The sequence below is a fragment of the Bos indicus x Bos taurus genome, chromosome 16 (genome assembly GCF_003369695.1).
Source record: "Bos indicus x Bos taurus breed Angus x Brahman F1 hybrid chromosome 16, Bos_hybrid_MaternalHap_v2.0, whole genome shotgun sequence".
Taxonomy (NCBI): Eukaryota; Metazoa; Chordata; class Mammalia; order Artiodactyla; family Bovidae; genus Bos; species Bos indicus x Bos taurus.
The window spans coordinates 80,126,102-80,143,261 of NC_040091.1; the positions used below are offsets into that span (position 1 = coordinate 80,126,102).

General features: G+C 63.3%; 1 protein-coding gene across 3 annotated transcripts; it reads left to right on the forward strand.

Moving 5' to 3' along the window:
* Positions 1-2,191: 2,191 nt before the first annotated feature.
* Positions 2,192-15,479, forward strand: LAD1 (ladinin 1). Of its 3 annotated transcripts, none has more exons than XM_027565913.1 (10): positions 2,192-2,693; positions 10,042-10,176; positions 11,458-12,124; positions 12,524-12,634; positions 12,931-12,974; positions 13,883-13,955; positions 14,039-14,176; positions 14,440-14,526; positions 14,759-14,839; positions 15,015-15,479. In XM_027565913.1, the coding sequence occupies exons 1-10, from the start codon at positions 2,656-2,658 to the stop codon at positions 15,018-15,020; spliced, it is 1,380 nt and encodes a 459-aa protein (XP_027421714.1). In that variant the 5' UTR covers positions 2,192-2,655; the 3' UTR covers positions 15,021-15,479. The 3 variants fall into 3 exon arrangements, with proteins under 3 accessions (XP_027421714.1, XP_027421713.1, XP_027421715.1); XM_027565912.1 differs by lacking the exon at positions 2,192-2,693 and adding an exon at positions 6,685-6,791; XM_027565914.1 differs by lacking the exons at positions 2,192-2,693; positions 10,042-10,176 and adding an exon at positions 11,189-11,308.
* The last annotated feature ends 1,681 nt before the right edge of the window (positions 15,480-17,160 follow it).

The following is a 17,160-nucleotide window of genomic DNA, read 5'->3' on the forward strand; positions in this document are numbered from 1 at the left end:
TTGCCCCTGCAGCGAGTGGGCACCTGGCCTTGCCCCCCACCTACGGCCAGCCCTGTGACCGCTCGGCCTTCTGGAGCTCCGCCGACGCTGCTGCCCCTCCTCTGGGCTGCCCATGATCAAGCCCTTTTTTTCTTTTATAGACTTAAAAGTAACCCCTCCGCGGTGGCCTGCCCTCTCCAGCCTGACCTCTCGACCCTCAAAGTCTCAGGGGTTTTCCTGCTCAGCTGCCGTTCACCTCATTTCAGGCCTTTCCTGTTCTGCGGGGTCACAGCCAAGCCCCTCTTCCAGGTCCAGGAGCACCACTCCTTGCCTTACCGCCTCCCGCTCACACCTGTGTCTTCACTTGCACCCCGTCTTGTAGCTGGTCTGTTGCCACCTTCTCTGACGAGTGAATTTGTTTCACTTGCCTTCAAGCCCAAGCCAGGTGTCCCTGTCCTTCAAGGTGCCCCAGTCTGTCCGTTAGAATGAATCTCTCCTGATGACACAATTTTAATTTTCATCACAGCCTGTCTTTAAAAAAAATTTATTTCCACTGGAGGATAATTGCTTTACAATATCACGTTGGTTTCTGCCATACATCAACATGAATCAGCCACAGGTATGCGCGTGTCCCCCCCCCCCCCCCCCCCCCCGTCTCAACCTGTCGTGAACGCAGCGTGCAGTATGCACCACAGAGGAGTGCATGTGAGTAGGTACGCTTGTGCACGTCTGTGTGAATGCAAGTTTAGGAGCACACGTGTGTGTGCCTCTCCACTGCCCGAGTGGGAGTGTCTTGGAGTTAGGAACCCAGTCCCCAGCATCTTTGAGTCACTGAAAGCCAATGCCGTTTGCTGACTGCAGCAGGAACTGTGTTCTCCCACCAAGATATGGGCAACCCGTAAGCCCTGCCAGCTGTGAATGCAGCCTCTGCCGATATGATCAGGGTGGGCCCTGGGCAGGGACTGGTGTCCTGATAGAAGGGGGACTTTGGACGTGGGTGCAGAGAGGCCAGCACGGCTCCCCGGCTTCCGAAGGCAGATGAGGAGTCACGCAGCCGCAGGCCCAGAGCTGCCGCAACCACCGGCGGCAGCAGGAGGACGCAGGAGGGATCCTGCCCCAGGGTCTCTGGGGAGCGTGGTCCTCTGAGGGACCCCAGCCCCTGGAACTGTGAGAAAATAAACACCTGAGCTCTGCAGCCACCGAGCCGGTGACACTTGTTACTGCAGCGCTGGCCCTGTACATGCATAGCGAGCGCCCGGGACACAGGAGGGTCTGTCCTCAGCGGACTGTAGGGCCCTAACGCGCACAAAGCTCGCTGTCGTGCGCCTCTGGAGGGCCTGCACACCAGCCTTCCCGGTCTTTCGGTTTTGTGTCCATAGCGCCAGTGTGGGAGTTTGAACTTTTAGAGACACTCCCTACTGCTGGCTTCACGGAGCGTCCCTGGAAGGGCTGGGCTCCCAACGACACGGGTTACTTTTCTTTCTCAGTTGACAAACCAAGGGAAGGACATTTTCTGGGTCCCTGGGGACAGCAGGCGCCCCAGAAGAGGTGGCCCCGAGTCCCAGCATGCAGGGGCCAGGTTGTTGCCACCCCCTCTTCCTTGCTCCCAAGCAGCAGGCTTGCCCTTCACTGGGGATCTCAGAGCTGGGAGGCACTGTAGAGACCACCAGCTCCGGATCAGCGCCCCAAGGGGACCAGGCTGGCCAGCGAGACCCAGCAGGCCACGTCATTTCCAGTCCTCCTACTCCCCCCCTCCCCCGTCCCGTCTTCTTCTACTGGTGTCGGGGGTTGCACCTCTTTCCCCTGGGAGCCGCAACAGTTCTGATTCACAGGGAAGACAAGATTCCCCTGCTAGGCACTGATCCTCCCCGGTCCCCTGAGGTCCTGTTGGATGGGAGGCGCACGCAGCGGGACGTGCACCTAAAGGGAGCCAGGTGGTACTTCACTCGCTCCAGAATTCTCGCACTACTCCCCTGTTCTCTGTTCCCCGAGGGGGAGCGGGGGGAGGGGGAAGCCGGCCGGGTTCAACCCCCTGCCCCGCCAGCCCAAAGTCCGAGGGCACCTCCGAAGCCTTGGCTTCTTCGGAGCCCTGAGCGCTGCGTGTGCAGAAGGGATCCCGGCTCTTCTTTCTGGAGGGGCGGGCTTTGCACGGGGCGTGCCCGCAGTTTTCCGCGTCCCGCGCGCTCCTCGGGAGAGCTCTGGATCCGGACCCAAGACGCGCGCCTGCCCGCCCGCTTCCCAGATGGGTTTCGCGTGGTCGAGCCGGTCGGCGGGCGGAGAGCGGGCTTGACCCGGGGCACCCCACTCCCGGTCGGGCACCCGCGGGAGGGGGCGGCCCGGCGGGCTGGTTCGACAGGTTCCGAGCAGGAAGTCTCGGTCCCCACCCTGGGCGGCCGCCCCGCCCTGCGCGGCCTGTGCGCCTGTACGCCCGTCCATCCGTCCGTCTGTCCCTCGGTGTGGCGACCGGTCTAGGGCGCTGGGCTGGGAGGCCGGGGTGGGGACCGGGGAGGCTCTGTCCGCAACGTCCCCACCCGCAGGCCAATCCGAGGCGGCAGGCGGTGCGGCTGCGCGGCTGCGCGGGCGCGGCCCGGGATAAGAGGCCAGGTGAGCCAACCTGCGCCGCGGGCGGGGCGCGGGGCGGCGCGGAGCGGACGGGACGCTCGGCGGTCTGGCGGCATGTCGGTCAGCAGGAAAAGCTGGGCGGCTCTGTCCAGGTGAGTCGGGGTCCTGACTGCTCCGGGGGCCACAGAGTCGGGGCCATGCCGCGCAGCCCCCGGGGTTCCGGCCCTCTTCCTCCTTGGGGACGCAGGCCGGAGCAGGCTGCCTGCGGAGGGCTGTCCAGCCCGGAGAGGCCGCTCTGAGGGCTGGGGAGGCGTTCAGGAGGTAAACGGCCGAGTCTCAGCTTCTGAGCCGCCCCTGACTGCCTGTCTTTCTCTGGAGAGTCTGAGAGGCCCCTCCCGGGAGGAGGCGGCCGCACTGCCTCACAGGGTCAGTGAGTAGGCCGAGCAGGCAGGTGCCCTCCCAGGGATGAGGCTCAGGCTCTGGGCACAGCGTTTCGGGGTGCTGTTGGGGCTGGGAAACCTCACGCCTGGCGCTCTCCCTCTCTGCGCTTCAGTCTTCACTCATGAGCAGGGCCTTCAAAGGGTCTGGGGACAGGGTCAGAGAAGCCTGGGGGGGGTGGGTGTCCAGAAAGCAGCACCCTCATGCGATTGGTGACCCCTGAACTTCTCTTGGGGTCCCCCCAAGAGCATCTCCTGACCCCCCCCCCCCCACGCCATCCACAGAAGACTGAGGCCCATGTAGTGGATGGGCAGGAGCTGAGTCCCTACTCCTTGACCCAAAGGCTGTTGCTGGTAGAAATTGGCCCCAGGCGGACTTTTGGGTGATGAGGCCAGGCTGCCTTTGCAGGTGTGGGCAGCCCCTCCCATCAGGACCTTGACTGTCCCCTCCCCCCACCCCCAAGGGCCCCAAGCTCCAGGGACGCCCCCATGGCCGCACCCCCCCAGGGCTGGGGTCCCCCTGGACTCTCTGTCCTCACTGCTCTGCAGCAGAGGCCTGTGGGGTCTGGAGAGAGGAGGATACGCCCCAAGAAAGGAGGCACTCGGTGCTCTGGATGGGGGCCCAGCGTCTCAGAGGCCAGTCACACCCAGGGAGGGTCTGTGCAGAGGGTGGGGCTGGCAGTCAAGGTCTTGGACTCTGCCTGTGGGTCTGATGCGGGAGTGTCTGTGTTTCCAGGCGGGGCCTGTCTGTGTTCGTGTGTGTGTGTGTGTGTGTGTGTGTGTGTGTGTGCACAGGCACGTGTGGGCCTTGTGTAGTGCGGAGAAGTCTGGGTGGGTGGGAGGTTCTGACGTTGCTGTTTGGGCGTTCGCGTCCACTCAGATGTCCATTGAGGATGACGGTGCAGGGTCTCGTCTTCGCTGGCTCTCTGCTCAGAGGCCCCAGGCTCCTGTGGCTGTAGGGGTGGGGTCGAGTGCCCTGGGGAAGCTGCCCTGCCTCCCCAGTGCCCTGGGCAGCCGCAGCTTGCCCAGGAGGCAGCTGGAGCCGGGACCCTCCGCCCCACTCCTGGGAACAAGCCCCAGCTGGCAGAAGGAAGGGCTGTGAGTCACTGTCAACCGAGCTTCCAAGGCGAGGGTGGGGGGCACTGAGGAAGGGGTGAGGAGGGTGGCTCCAGGCAGGGCCCAAGTGGGCAGCGGAGGGCCAGCGGGCCCCCCATCCTTGGCGCTAGGTCGAAATGCAGACGCCCAGCCCTGGATGGGCACCTGGCACCCAGCCCTCTCCTCCCGGTGAGGCGGGGCGGGCCTGTCCGCGGGGGGTGAGGGTGGGTCGAGTGCCCAGGACAGAGCGGCTGGGGGTTAATCATTTCCCCGCCCGGCCTCCCACAGCCCTGCCACCTCCCAAGCTGCTTGGTTCTCCCTGGCACCTCTCCCTAGACCGTCAGGGCTGGAGGGGACCTCACTGACCACCCACAGTGGCCCCTCGCCTGGGGAGGCTGGCTCCCCTTGGGCAGCTCACTGGCCCCGGGTCACAGGGCCTGGTGTCAGGCCTGCACCCGTTCTTCCCCTCCCAAGGTCTGCACATCCTGCCCTTTGAGCCTGGGCCTCCACGGAATGCCCTGGGGCAGCCCTGTGCCCTCCCCTGCGAACCCTCCCCAGGCAGCTGAGCCCTGACCTCTCACACAGCAGATTTCTGTGTGCGATTCCCTTAGGAAGGAAGGGTTCTGCTGGTCAACTTGTCCGCAGGGATACCCCTGCCCTCAGCTGCTGACCATGGGCAGGGCAGACTCAGGAAGAAGGGCCTGGGGCAGGGAGCCGAACTGGCTCTCCCCTGCACAGTGGGCAGGGAGTTTCCCGAACCACAGAAGGGAACAGATCCCTTCCTCTAAGGATGGAGTGTGGGGGCTGGCAGGCCTGGCGAGGGGGAGGTGTGGGGGCAGCTGCTGGGGCTTCAGCTGGTGGCTGTGGCTGGGACCTCCCCGGGTGTCAGCGTGCACTGACCCTGGCACTCTAAAGGACAAGCTGTTGGCCGCTGGGTCTCCCCAGACCTGCTTCCCCAGCCTGCACCAGAGCTCAAGCCGGGCTGGGGAGTCCCACACATTCCGGCCCCTCCCAAGCACCCCACTCCCTCTGACTGCTCAGCTCCTGGGCTCCTGAGAAGGTGGAGCCTCCCTGGGCGTCCTTCCTGGCACTAGGCCTTGTGGTTAACACGCTGCCCTGGCTGGGAACCTCAGCTCCTTCTTTTACTGGCCACCCTGCCTTGGGTACCTTGTTGATCCTGTGAGCCTTGGAAGCCTCATCTGCAGAATGGAGGTGCCCCACCTCCCCCTGCCCCCCGCATTCCTCAAGGTGGTGGGGCCTCCTGTCAGTGGCACCTCCTGTCAGTGGCACCTCGTGTCAGTGGCACCTCCTGTCAGTGGCACCTGTGGGCATCCGGTGCCATCTAGGCACACGTCAGCGCCCTCACCGCTTCCTTTATTGGTGTACTGGTCACTGTATTCACCAACACGTGTGCTTCTGAGTGCTGAGCGCTGCTCTGGGCCCTTTGCGGTTCAGTCCCTCAGTCATGTCTTTGCGACCCCATGGACTGCAGCAGGCCAGGCCTCCCTGTCCATCACCAACTCCCGGAGCTTACTCAAACTCATGTCCATTGAGTCGGTGATGCCATCCAACCATCTCATCCTCTGTTGTTCCCTTCTCCTCCTGCCTTCAATCTTTCCCAGCATCAGGATATTTTTCAATAAGTTGGCTCTTCCCATCAGGTGGCCAAAGTATTGGAGCTTCAGCTTCAACATTGGTCCTTCCAATGAATATTCAGGGTTGATTCCCTTCAGGACGGACTGGTTTGATTTCCTTGCTGTCCAAGAGACACTCAAGAGTCTTCTCCAGCACCATAATTCAAAGGCATAATTTTTTGGTGCTCAGCCTTCTTTATGGTCCAACTCTCACATCCATTAATGACTACTGGAAAAATCATAACTTTGACTATATGGACCTTCGTTGGCAAAGTGATGTCTTTGTTTTTCAATGCACTATCTAGGTTTGTTACAGCTTTCCTTCTAAGGAGCAAGCATCTTTTAATTTATTGGCTGCAGTCACCGTCCACAGTGATTTTGGAGCCCAAGAAAATAAATTCTGTCGCTCCTTCCACCCTTTATGCTGTGATTTTAGTTTTCTGAATGTTGAGTTTTAAGCCAGTTTTTTCACTCTCCTCTTTCACTTTCATCAAGAGGCTTTTTAGTTCCTCTTCACTTTCTGCCATAAGGGTGGTGTCATCTGCATATCTGAGGTTGTTGATAGTTCTCCCGGCAATCTTGATTCCAGCTTGGGATTCATCTAGCTGCATTTTGCATGATGTAGTCTGCATATAAGTTATAAGGGTGATAATATACAGCCTTGCTGTACTCCTTTCCCAATTTTGAACCAGTCCATTGTTCCATGTCCAGTTCTAACTGTTGCTTCCTGACCTGCATCCAGATTTCTCAGGAGGCAGGTAACGTGGTCTGGTATTCCCATGTCTTAAAGAATTTTCCACAGTTTGTCGTGATCCACACAGTCAAAGTCTTTAGCGTAGTCAATGAAGCAGAAGTAGATGTTTTTCTGAAATTCCCTTTCTTTCTTTATGATCCAGCGGATGTTGGTAATTTGATCTCTGGTTCCTCTGTCTTTTCTAAACCTAGTTTCGCAATCTGGAAGTTCACAGTTCACGTCCTGTTGAAGCCTAACTTGAAGGATTTTGAGCATAACCTTAGCAGCATGTGGAATGAATGCAATTGTCCAGAAGTTTGAACGTTCTTTGGCACTGCCCTGGGCCTTTGGGTACCGTATATTCATTCCTGGGCTTTTACTGTTTTACCTGCCCCTCTGGGAGCCTGTCCTTCTCTCTCTTCCTTCTCTTAAGGAGGGTCGCTCTTTGTTGGTGGAGATAACGTTTCTCTTGGGCTGGGGGTGTGGTGGGGGTGGGTGGCCACATCACCAAGGTGAGCAGAGGGGTCTTGATGTGCAGCTGGGGGTCACTTCAGGACTCCTGGGCTGACACCCTCCGGGCAAGGAGCTGCCTGGGGTGAGTCACTTCCCTGAGACTAGGCTCCGACGCTGTCTGACCCAGGTTCCACTGACAAACCAGCAGCTCCCCTGAGGGCTGAGCCGCCTATGTGGGAACAGGCTTGCTCAGGCCCAAGGAATCCTGTGCATTCCATCCCTACCTGGCCACAGGTGTGCGGGGGAGTCCTGTCCCCGTGGGCCAGTCTCCCTGCAGGGGGTGGTCTCTCATCTCTGCAGTGCATGGCTGACCCCAAACTGTGGACTCGAGGGAGGGTCCACAGGGGAAGGGCTGAATGTGTGGACCCAGGGGAAGCCACGTGCAGGGGGCCTTTCTCAACTGGACGAGGGTATCGGGGCCTGGCTGGAGGGGCCGTGGGTTCCCATGGAGTGAGTGATGGCAGAGGCCTGGGGTAGTCCGGTTTCCACCCGTGATCAAGGCCGTGGGGCCTGGGCTGGAGCCCTTCCCATCCACTCAGGGGGAGTCGAGCCCTGACAGGCAGGGGCACTGAGGTCTGCACTGCCAGCATGCCTGATGGCCAGGTGTGGGCAGGTGCCAGTGTGGGGCCTAGGGTTTGCTGCCCCTCTGTGCTCCCATGGGTCAGGCAGAGCTCTGGTGACCCCGCGAGGAGGAGCGCCCTGCCCCCTGTACCTGGTGCCACATTTGGTGGCCGGCATGTTCTGGGCACCGTGGTGGATGCACCCTGTCCCATGGCCTTTTCTCTCCCCGTGGGACAAGCTCTCCACACTTTGTTTGCAAATCTCTGACACAGCTTTTTGTTAACCCTTCTCAGATGCTGGGCGTCACCAGCTCCTCCTTCTGGAGCCCCCTGGTTGTCTCTTGTCCAGTCGGGCTCTTTCTAAGGGTCTTGGAGCCTCTTTGCCCAGCACTGCCCTGGTGGGCCCCCTCCTGCAGTGCCAGCACATCCCCTTCCTGCGGTCCACCAGGCTGGCTCCTCCCTCCTCCGTCGAGTGTCTCCTCAGCCTTCACGTCCTCCTGCCCCTCCTCCCCGACCACTGCTGCAGACATCGCACTGAACCCCTCTCTCCCCGAAGGCCCCCAGCCTTCTGAAAGCACCACCAGGAGCTGCTCAAGCCCGCTTTCCTTCATTTTTCTCGTTTCCTTGCTGGCCCCCCATCTCCATCCAGCCCCCCAGCAAACCCAGTGGACTCTGCCTTCAAATTGTGTCCTGAGTCCATCACTTAAGTCTCCTGGTGGCTCCCCACACACAGAGTGAACCCACGTCTCCCTTGGTCCCCAGGGACCTGCCCTGTCGCCCCTTCTGCTGAGTCGTGTCCCCCACCACTGCCGCACATCCCAGCCAGGCCTGGGCTCCTGCTCTGCCAGCACACCCGGCTCCTCGGGGCTCCATCCCCTCTGGCACTGCCACCCCTTGTCCTTGGTCCCTCCTGTCCTTTTGTTCATGAGCAGGGGAGCCCTGGAACCCGCTTGTATGTAGATCCTGCTCAAAAAATGGGTTTACTAAACACCAGGTCAACGAACATGATGCTGGGCCTGAACAGGTCAGGGTGGTGGTGTGGCTCCTGCCGCTTTTAGGGAGGAGGACTGGGGAGGTGCAGGGAAGTGACTCCCCCTTAGGTGGGGGGATCAAGCAGGCTGTCTGACCTGGCCCTGCAGAAGTTTCCCCAGGGGCTGGGGGCTCTTTCCTTTAGGAAGCTTTTTAGATAGGTTTTATGTCATTCAGTTGATAAAATTTGTGGGTTTCCCCCTAGAAACGTGCCTGCTCCTCCCATGATACTTCTTCCGTGGTTGCATGTGAGGCTCTGTAGAGGCAGGCGAGGCCACGGTAGGAACAGGGCAGCGGAGAGGCTGGGGAACAGGCGCTGACCAGGACGGGGCCTTACTACCCTGCAGTGATGCTGGGAGGCGAGAGGGCAGCCTTCCCCGGACCCTTCTCATCGGGGCCCGGACAGTGCTGGACGGTACCCTCGGCTCACAGGGCCCGGAGCTTCTCCTGTGGCCCCTCGGGAAGCTCTGCCTCCCTCCCCCGCAGGCCCCGCCCCCGGCCTCCTGGCCGTCCTGTCCCTCCTCTGAAGTCCAGACCTTTCCCTCCTGGTGCAGAGTGGGGCTCACTTCCCTGTCTCTGTATTTGGCGGGTGGGTTTCTGTGACCCCACAGTTCCCAGTGGGAGGCTGGCCCAGCTTGGTTCCTCAGAGATTCTTTGCTCTTTGGCTAGAATGGGGTGGGGCGCTGGGGGGAGGTAGGTGCGCGGGCAGGTGGGTGAGGATGACTGGTGGGAGGCTGGGGCAGGGTGCTGTAGGGACATGGGGCTGGAGGCGGGATGGTGGAAGGCGGGGTCCGGGGGGTGGCTATGAGGGGGACCGGTATGAGAGTGACTGTGAGTGACTGTGGCTGGGAGAGTGACCGGGGGCCAGAGGCCGGCTGTGCCCCTCGCTCCTGCCCACGGGAAGGCTGGTTTTCAGAGGTGAAGGAAGCTGACGGAGCGCCTGGGTGGTGAGGGAAGCGATCCTGGGTTCCCCTTTGGGGATGGCTGGTTCATCTGGGATCTCTGTCTGGGGGCTGGGACGTCCTGGGGGAGCTGGGGAGCTGGGATGTTTCTCAGTAACTGTTCATCTAAGAGCCTCAGATCAAAGCTGGGCTCTGCCAGGTTCACCTGCCTCCTTCGGGCTGAGCAGTGACCACCCTGCCACATCTCTGGGCGCCCAGGCAGGGTGGACCCCCATTCCAGTGGGGGTGCGGGGGCGCCCAGGTGGGTGGACCCCCGTTCCAGTGGGGGTGTGGGGGCACCCAGGTGGGTGGACCCCATTCCAGTGGGGGTGCGGGGGGTGCCTAGGTGGGTGGGCCCCCATTCCAGTGGGGGTGCTGGGGTGCCCAGGCAGGTGGGCCCCCATCGCAGTGGGGATGTGGGGCACCCCGGCGAGTAGACCCCCTGTTCCAGTGGGGGTGCAGGGTGAAGTCCGGCCCGCCGCCCCCCTCCCCCCAGTGTCGGCCACCGGGACGCTCTGGGCATCACCCTGAGGCTGCGCTGACCCCCTGTCCCCCCAGCCTGACCCGGCAGTGGACCCTGGAGGATGAGGAGGAACAGGAGCGAGAACGCCGGCGGCGACACCGGAACCTGAGCTCTGCCACGGACGACGAGGACCCACCTGCCCGGGACGAGGACCCGCTGGCCCCCGAGAGGTGTGGGTGGGAGGCGGGACCCCACTGAGGATGGACTAGCCGCCCCTGCCTGGGGAGCGGGCTGACTTTCTGCGGGCCCCACTCTGGTCAGGACAGCAGTCAGGACCAGTGTGGGTGAGCTGGGCCGCTCTTGCTGGGCATTTTATAAGCATAGCTCATCCTTCCACGCTCCTGAGAGGGTGCTAACCTGGCTCATGGGTAGGCAGCTGTCAGAGAGTGCACGGCTCGAGCACCGGGGGCAGGGCCTGGGGGTCATCAGGCCCTGGGCCGACCATGCCCCTTCAGCCCAGACCCCTCCTGCTAGCGGACCCCCGTGGTCTCTGACAGGAAGGAGGTGCCGCTGGTCTGACCACCAGCCCCGAGGCTGAGCACCACGACACGCCTGTCCACAGGGACGGGGCCCACTCGGGGGACGCGTCTCCTCTCGTCTCCAAACGAGCCCAGATTGCAGATTTGGCAGCGGGCTCAGCCTGCGAGTGGACTCCCCCAAGTTGCAGGTGGGCGGGTGGAGGCGCAGGAGGGGCCCCTCTGCTGCAGGCCGGGTTTGGGGCAGCTTCGTGTGCTGCTCCCTGGCTCCTGGAGAGGGGGCTGCGAGGCGTGCAGCCGGCGCTGCACCCACGTGGCTGCGGAGGCGCGGAGGCCTGGGTACCACTGCTGGCTTCCTGCCCGTCACCGTGTGACTCGGGCCAGCTCCCTGCCCGTCTCTGCTTGACATCTGTAAGTGGCAGGGCCTGACACAGGAGAGGTGTTTGTTGAACATGGAGTGGTTGTACCTTACAGGCGTTTATAAATTTTTTTTTTAAAGCCTCTTGTGCTTTGTTCCGGAGAAGGCAATGGCACCCCACTCCAGTACTCTTGCCTGGAAAATCCTATGGACGGAGGAGCCTGGTGGGCTGCAGTCCATGGGGTCGCTAAGAGTCGGACATGACTGAGTGACTTCACTTTCACTTTTCACTTTCATGCATTGGAGAAGGAAATGGCAACCCACCCCAGTGTTCTTGCCTGGAGAATCCCAGGGACAGGGGACCCTGGTGGGCTGCCGTCTCTGGGGTCGCACAGAGTCGGACACGACTGAAGCGACTTAGCAGCAGCAGCAGTGCTTTGTTCAGATGATACCTTGGAGGCCTGATGGGTAAAGCAGATGAAAGCGATCCTGATTTAAGGGACAGTGGTTCAAGGGGTTGGGAGGGCACGAGGCGCCCTGAGGCCTCCCCCTGGGTCAGGTGCTCCCGGGGTCTCTCCCGTTTCTGACTGTCTCCCGCCATCTCCCTTCCGACTCAGACTGCTGAGCGTGGAGGAAGCAGAGGGGCCCCGGCCACCGGCCGCAGACCCCAGAGATGAGGAGGATGTCCGGGCCGTCCTGAGGACGCGGCAGGAACGGAGGCAGAGGCGCCGGGAGGCCCCCGTCCCGGAGCTGCCTGAGGCCAGGCAGTTGCCCCCGGCGCCCGAGGAGCAGGTGCAGTCGACGTCCGGTCGGAGACTGAGCCCGCAGCGCGGCTCCACAGAAGAGGGGGGCCTGGCGGGCAAGGCGCCTGCGGGCTCCGAGAAGCCGTCTGCTGCAGGGAAGACACTTGAGCCGGAAGCGAGCCTGGACCCTGAGACCCCCAGCCCCAGTAAATGCTCCGTGTCCCAGAAGATCACTGTGCTGGAGGAGAGAGCCTTCTCAGGAAAGAGGGCGGTTCTAGACAAAGCCAGCATCTCAGAGAAGAGACTCGTGTCTGAGAAAGCCACTATCTTCGAGAAGACCCCGGCCCCCGAGACGCAGCCGGCCCTAGGCAGGGCCATGGCCCCAACGCGGCCCCTGGCCCGGGAGCACCCAGCCTCAGTGGAGTGCCCATCCAGCCCCAGGGGGCAGCGGGGTGCTGGGGGTGCTGGGCCTGAGAAGGAGCCCGAGTCCTCGGTGGGGCCTCTGTCCCGGGCTGGCAGCCTCCCGCCCGTCACTCTGCAGGTGTGTGGTGCCCCCCGCCTCTCTGTCCTCCCGGTGTCTCTGGCTGCCTCCCTGTCTCCTGTCTTCCTCCCTCCAGGCCAGCCCCAGCTGTGTCTCCTCTCCCCGCCTGCTCTGCTGCCCGCAGGACAGGGGGCTGGGCTGCGGTCTCACCTTGCACCCACACCACACCCTCATCCCAGACCCAGACTCCAGGGAAGCCTCAGATGCTTCTAGAAGCCCCCCGCCCCGGAAGCCCTGTCCGCTGGCTGGGCCCTGGGCCTGTGGCTGCACCCCCACAGCCGAGGCAGTGGGTGGGAGCAGAGGACTGGCCTGCTGCCACCGTGGCTGCTGGGGTGAGCCGGCCTGCGGGGGCTCCAGGCCGCCTGTCTTCCTGCGTGACTCACCCCCTGCTCTGTCCAGGTGAGGACCCCCAGCATGGAGGCTGAGCCCGAGGCCCCCTCGCCGACACGGGCCTCGCCCACCTTCAGCAGCGCCCTGCAGCGCTCCAGCCCCCGCACTATCTCCTTCAGGGTGAGCCTGGCTGCCGTGGGCCCCTCACTGCAGGGCTCGGGGCAGTGGGGAGGTAGGCAGGAGGCACCCTGAGAAGATCTGGGGGCATCGAGGGGGGTGTCTCTTGACCTGGCTTGATGGGAGGGGCTGTGCCCCAGGCCCGAGGTAGGCCTTTTGTGGGGGTGTGGCTGGGGTCTGTGCAGAGGAGGGTGGGGGCGAGACCCCAGGGCGGGCTGCGTTCTGAGAGCTGAGTCCTCCCTTGTGGAGGCCGTGGCTGCCACGGACCCCGCTCACTGGCACCTTCCTTCTCTTTCCAGATGAGCCCCCGGAGAGACAGCTCAGAGGTGGCCTTAACCCGCAGGTCAGGGCCTGGGGGCCCCGGGGCTCGTCTGCCGTGGGGCTGAGGCCCGAAGTGCAGCAAGGGGAGGGCCCGGCTGCCTGGAGGGGGCGGGAGGGAGGGGCCGTCCTGAGCCACTAGGTGCCCGGGTGGTGGGGGGGAGTGGGTGCACCGGGGTTGTTTGAGTCAAGCACTGGGGATTCATGCATGCGGGCTGCACCATCTGCCCCGAGACTGTACTGAGGCCGGTGGTCCTGGGCGAGGCCGGCGGGCGTGGGGGACATAGTAGATGAGGGGGTCACTGCCCTCGCATCAGAGTGAGACGTGCAGGAACCATGGGGCATGGAGGTTCCGAGGGTTCAGGATGGGAACCGAGGGCTGGAGCCCCTTGCAGTCAGGGGATCTCAGCCTGCGAGAGTGGGGCGAGGGCACAGGGCAGCGGGCGGCAGGGGCGTGAGGTGGGGAGAGCTCTGCAGGCAGCTCTGGATGGAGGGTCGGTGAAAGGAGGGGCTTGGAGCGGAGTCCACATGGAGGTCAGCCGGCCGGCACAGCAGCATGAGGTGCAGGGTGGGGGCGCCAGGGTCAGGAGGGCATCAGACCCAGGTCATGAGCCTTTCACGCTGCCTGTGCCTGAGGGCAGGATGGGGTTGATCTGGGATGGGGGGCCTGGGGGCCAGGGGGGTGGAAGGTGGAGAGAGGGGAGCAGTGTCTGAGGCGGGACTGACTCCACGGGGCAGGGACAGCAGCCATTTCTGGCCTGGGGTGTCCTGTTGAATGGACTGTGTCTTGGGAGGACAGGGAGTGCCCACAGTCTGTATACAAAGGCTGCATTCTCTTCGCCAGAGTGAGGTGGGGCACAGGGGCAGGCCTGGTGTCCTGTGGGCGGGCAGGGCCTCACCTGCTTTGTCTTGCCCTGTCTTCCTGCCCTGCAGTGCCAGTGTGAGGCTCCCAGCCAGCTCAGTCAAATTAGGCCCGAAGCTGGAGCGATACCACTCAGCCATCCAGGTGAGTGGGCTGGTCCCTGGAGTGTGCTGGGCATGCCAGGGCCCTCACCCTCCAGGGTCACAGCCTGTGCTCTCTGCTCCCAGAGATCAGAGTCTGTCAAGGGTGCAAGCCCGTCCCGCACTGAGTTCCTCGTGGCTCCTGTGGATGTCGCCAGCAAGCGCCACCTCTTCGAGAAAGAGCTGGTGGGCCAGAGCCGAGAGGGCCCAGCTTCCAGCCGCAAGGTGAGTGACTCTGGCCCGCCAGGCATCTGCAGGCCGCTGAGCCTGGGATCTGCAGAGCTGGAGCCTGGGGACTGCAGGACAGCTCCATGCTTTCCTGCATCTGTCTGGCGGACTCAAGGGCCCAGCCATGCCTGTTGCTGAGCCCCCAGCCCAGCTGTGCACACAGCTTCAGGGGAGGGTCCCATGGCCTGGCTGTGTGGATGTGGTGAGGGGGGCCCTCTGGAGATGCCAGCCCGGCCCCAAGGTGGGAGCTCTCTTCTCAGGAGAACTTGCAGCTCTCAGGGGTGGTGACGTCGCGGCTCAACCTATGGATCAGCAGGACCCAGGAGTCAGCACAGCAGGGCCCGCAGGTACTGTGCGTGCCCCTCTGCCCCCGGTCTCCCTGCAGGCCTGTGGTAGTGGGATGACCCGTCAGGGGAGGGACAGCCCCGAGCGCAGTGGAGATGCTCTGCACGCGGGACGGCTGTGGGGAAGCCTGTGGGTCAGAGGGTGGAAGGAGGAGGGCCTGGGGTCCTCCCCCAGGAAGGGGCGGGCCAGGGGGCTCTGTGGCAGCCTGAGCCCGGTCTCTGTCCTGATACCCAGAACCAGGAGACGCAGAGAGAGTCGGCAGCTGGCAGGAGGCCCCAGTGGAGGAAGAAGCCAGAGCCCCCGCTGGGTGCCGAGGTGTGTGGGGGCCCAGGGGCTGGGGTGGCTGTCCCTGGAGAACACGGGCCGGTAGGCGCCCACTCCTCCACTGCAGGCCTGGGCTCTGCCCAGCATGGGAGGCCTGGGGAAAAGGGAGCGTCCCTGCCCCACCCCAGGACCCCCCTTGTCCTAACGACTCTCGGTCCCACTGCAGGTGTGAGGAGCCAGTCTCAGGCCAGCAGCCATGCCAGTTGCCTCTCCTGCCCGCTTTCCGCCTTGGACCTGGGAGGACCCTGGCCGGCATCCTCTCCGCCCCTCTGGGGCAGGTGTGCCCCGTGGCTTGGCCGGCATCTTCCCCACACCCCTGTGGGGGCAGGTGTGCCCTGTGCCTTGTCCGGCTGCGGGCACTGCGCGTCTGCACACAGCCTCGCCACCCTGTCCACACCGACTCCTGCTCTTCCTCCTTGGGGCTGTCGGGTTGCACCGGTGTCTCCGTGCACCTCTCCCAGGCTGGCCCCCACCGTCCCTGCGCCACCTGCCAGGCTGGAGGAGCCGCTCCCAGGACCTGCCTTGCTCCCCTTCATGCCCTACCTGCTGCCCTGGCCAAGCCGTCCTGTGCCCCCTCCCCACTCTCAGGAAAGAGCTGATAAACTCATTCACTCTCAGGTGTGACCAATGATACCTTAAAAATCATTCTTTCCAGAAGCTTTGCTTTTCAGTGGAGACTAAATGGCGTGGGGAGGCTGTGGGGGCCCGAGAGGGGCAGGCGGTCGTCTGCCAGCAGCCTCTGTGGCCACAGCCCAGCACGCCTGCCCCCAAACCCGGTTCTCCACTCCCCTGCCCTCCTGAGCCAGGGTGGATGCTGACCTGTGTGTAGACCAAGCATCCAGAGCCAGCCTGGTGCCATCAGCCCTGCGTGCTGTGTGTGGCTGAGGATGTGTGTGTGTATGGGGCGTACGTGTGTTTGTGCACAAGTCTGTGTGTGGTCCACACGTTTTCCCATCACTAGACCTACGTTAGAACCCTGCTCTCAGGTGCCTGCTTGGGTTTCTCTGGAGTCAGTGACACCTCACACCCCCTTTGCCCCAGCCCCACTGTGCGTATGGTCCTGAGGGAGGCTCCCGTCCCACATCCTGGGGCCAGGGACGGAAGGGCCTTGGGGCCCCGCCTGTGAGCCGACTGGCCTGCCTCCAGCAGGGGGTCTCGCATGGCCGGCCCTGTGCCCGCCTGGAGCTGGGGGCAGCGGGACCTGGAGGCCCTGGCCAGCCACCCTCACCCACCACCACACGTGCAACCCCAGAGTTCCTGGATGGAGCCAGGAGGGCTGGACTGGGCACCTCCAGAGAGGCAGGCCCCGCTCTGTGCTGTCCCACCAGGAACTCAGTCAGCAAGCGACCAAGAGGTGCTGAGTGCTCGCGTGCTACACTTGGGAGGGTCCCAGCGGGTGGCTTTGCCCAGCATAGCAGCGCCCTCCCTCCAGCATGGGGGTCTGAGAGGGGCCCGAGGGGTCTTGGCCCACCTGGCTCTGGTGTCTGGGCATATGGCACTGCTGTCCCTGGGGGGAGCCCTTGGTGCCCATCGGGGCTGCCTGGGCAGGGTGTGGAGGACAGCACCACGCTGCCCACCCCCTTGCACTCGCTCATCTATACACAAAGGCCCTGCACTCATCCTTCTGGGGGGGATGCACGCCCAGGGCGACCTCAGGTTGGCGTGTGAGGACAGCACTCAGCCTGGGCGCCCACCTGACCGTGCCCGCCTCCCGTGCCGGGCCTCCTGCGGGTCCTCAGGGCTGTGGGCACCGTCTCTGCGTTCTTGTCCCTCCTCTGCTGTAAGCTCAGAGAGGTGACTTCACTTCGTGTGCAAGGGCAGGGCATCCAGGGCAGGCCAGCTGTGGTGGCTGCAGTGATGGCCGCCCACGTGCCGAGTCAGTCCATCCTGCCTTAGGACGGTCCCTGGAGGCCACACACAGACAGGCCACAGATGCCTGGAACCTGCCAGTCTTTTCCTGTGGGGCCTCGGGTGCCAGAGCCCTCTCCCAGGCATCCACGCAAGCAAATTCTGTCCCATTCGAAGGACTTTTGAGCTTACAGGGGACCCACTGCAGTAGCTGGAGCTAAGGGAAGCTGTAGGAAAAGCGGTTCCTAAACTGCAGGAGATTTCGGGCCAGGACACAAAGCCCGGCTGGGCCCCCGGGGGCCAGACCAGGAGAGCGGGTGGCAGCCTGGCTGCTCACTGTCCCCCGGTGCCGGCTGCTGGCTCCTGGCTTCAGCAGGTCCCGACCCGGATCTACTGGTGCGGGAAGGGCCACTGAGCCTAGAGGAGGCGACTCAGGCCACTGGGCTCAGAGGCCCCCGGGGACC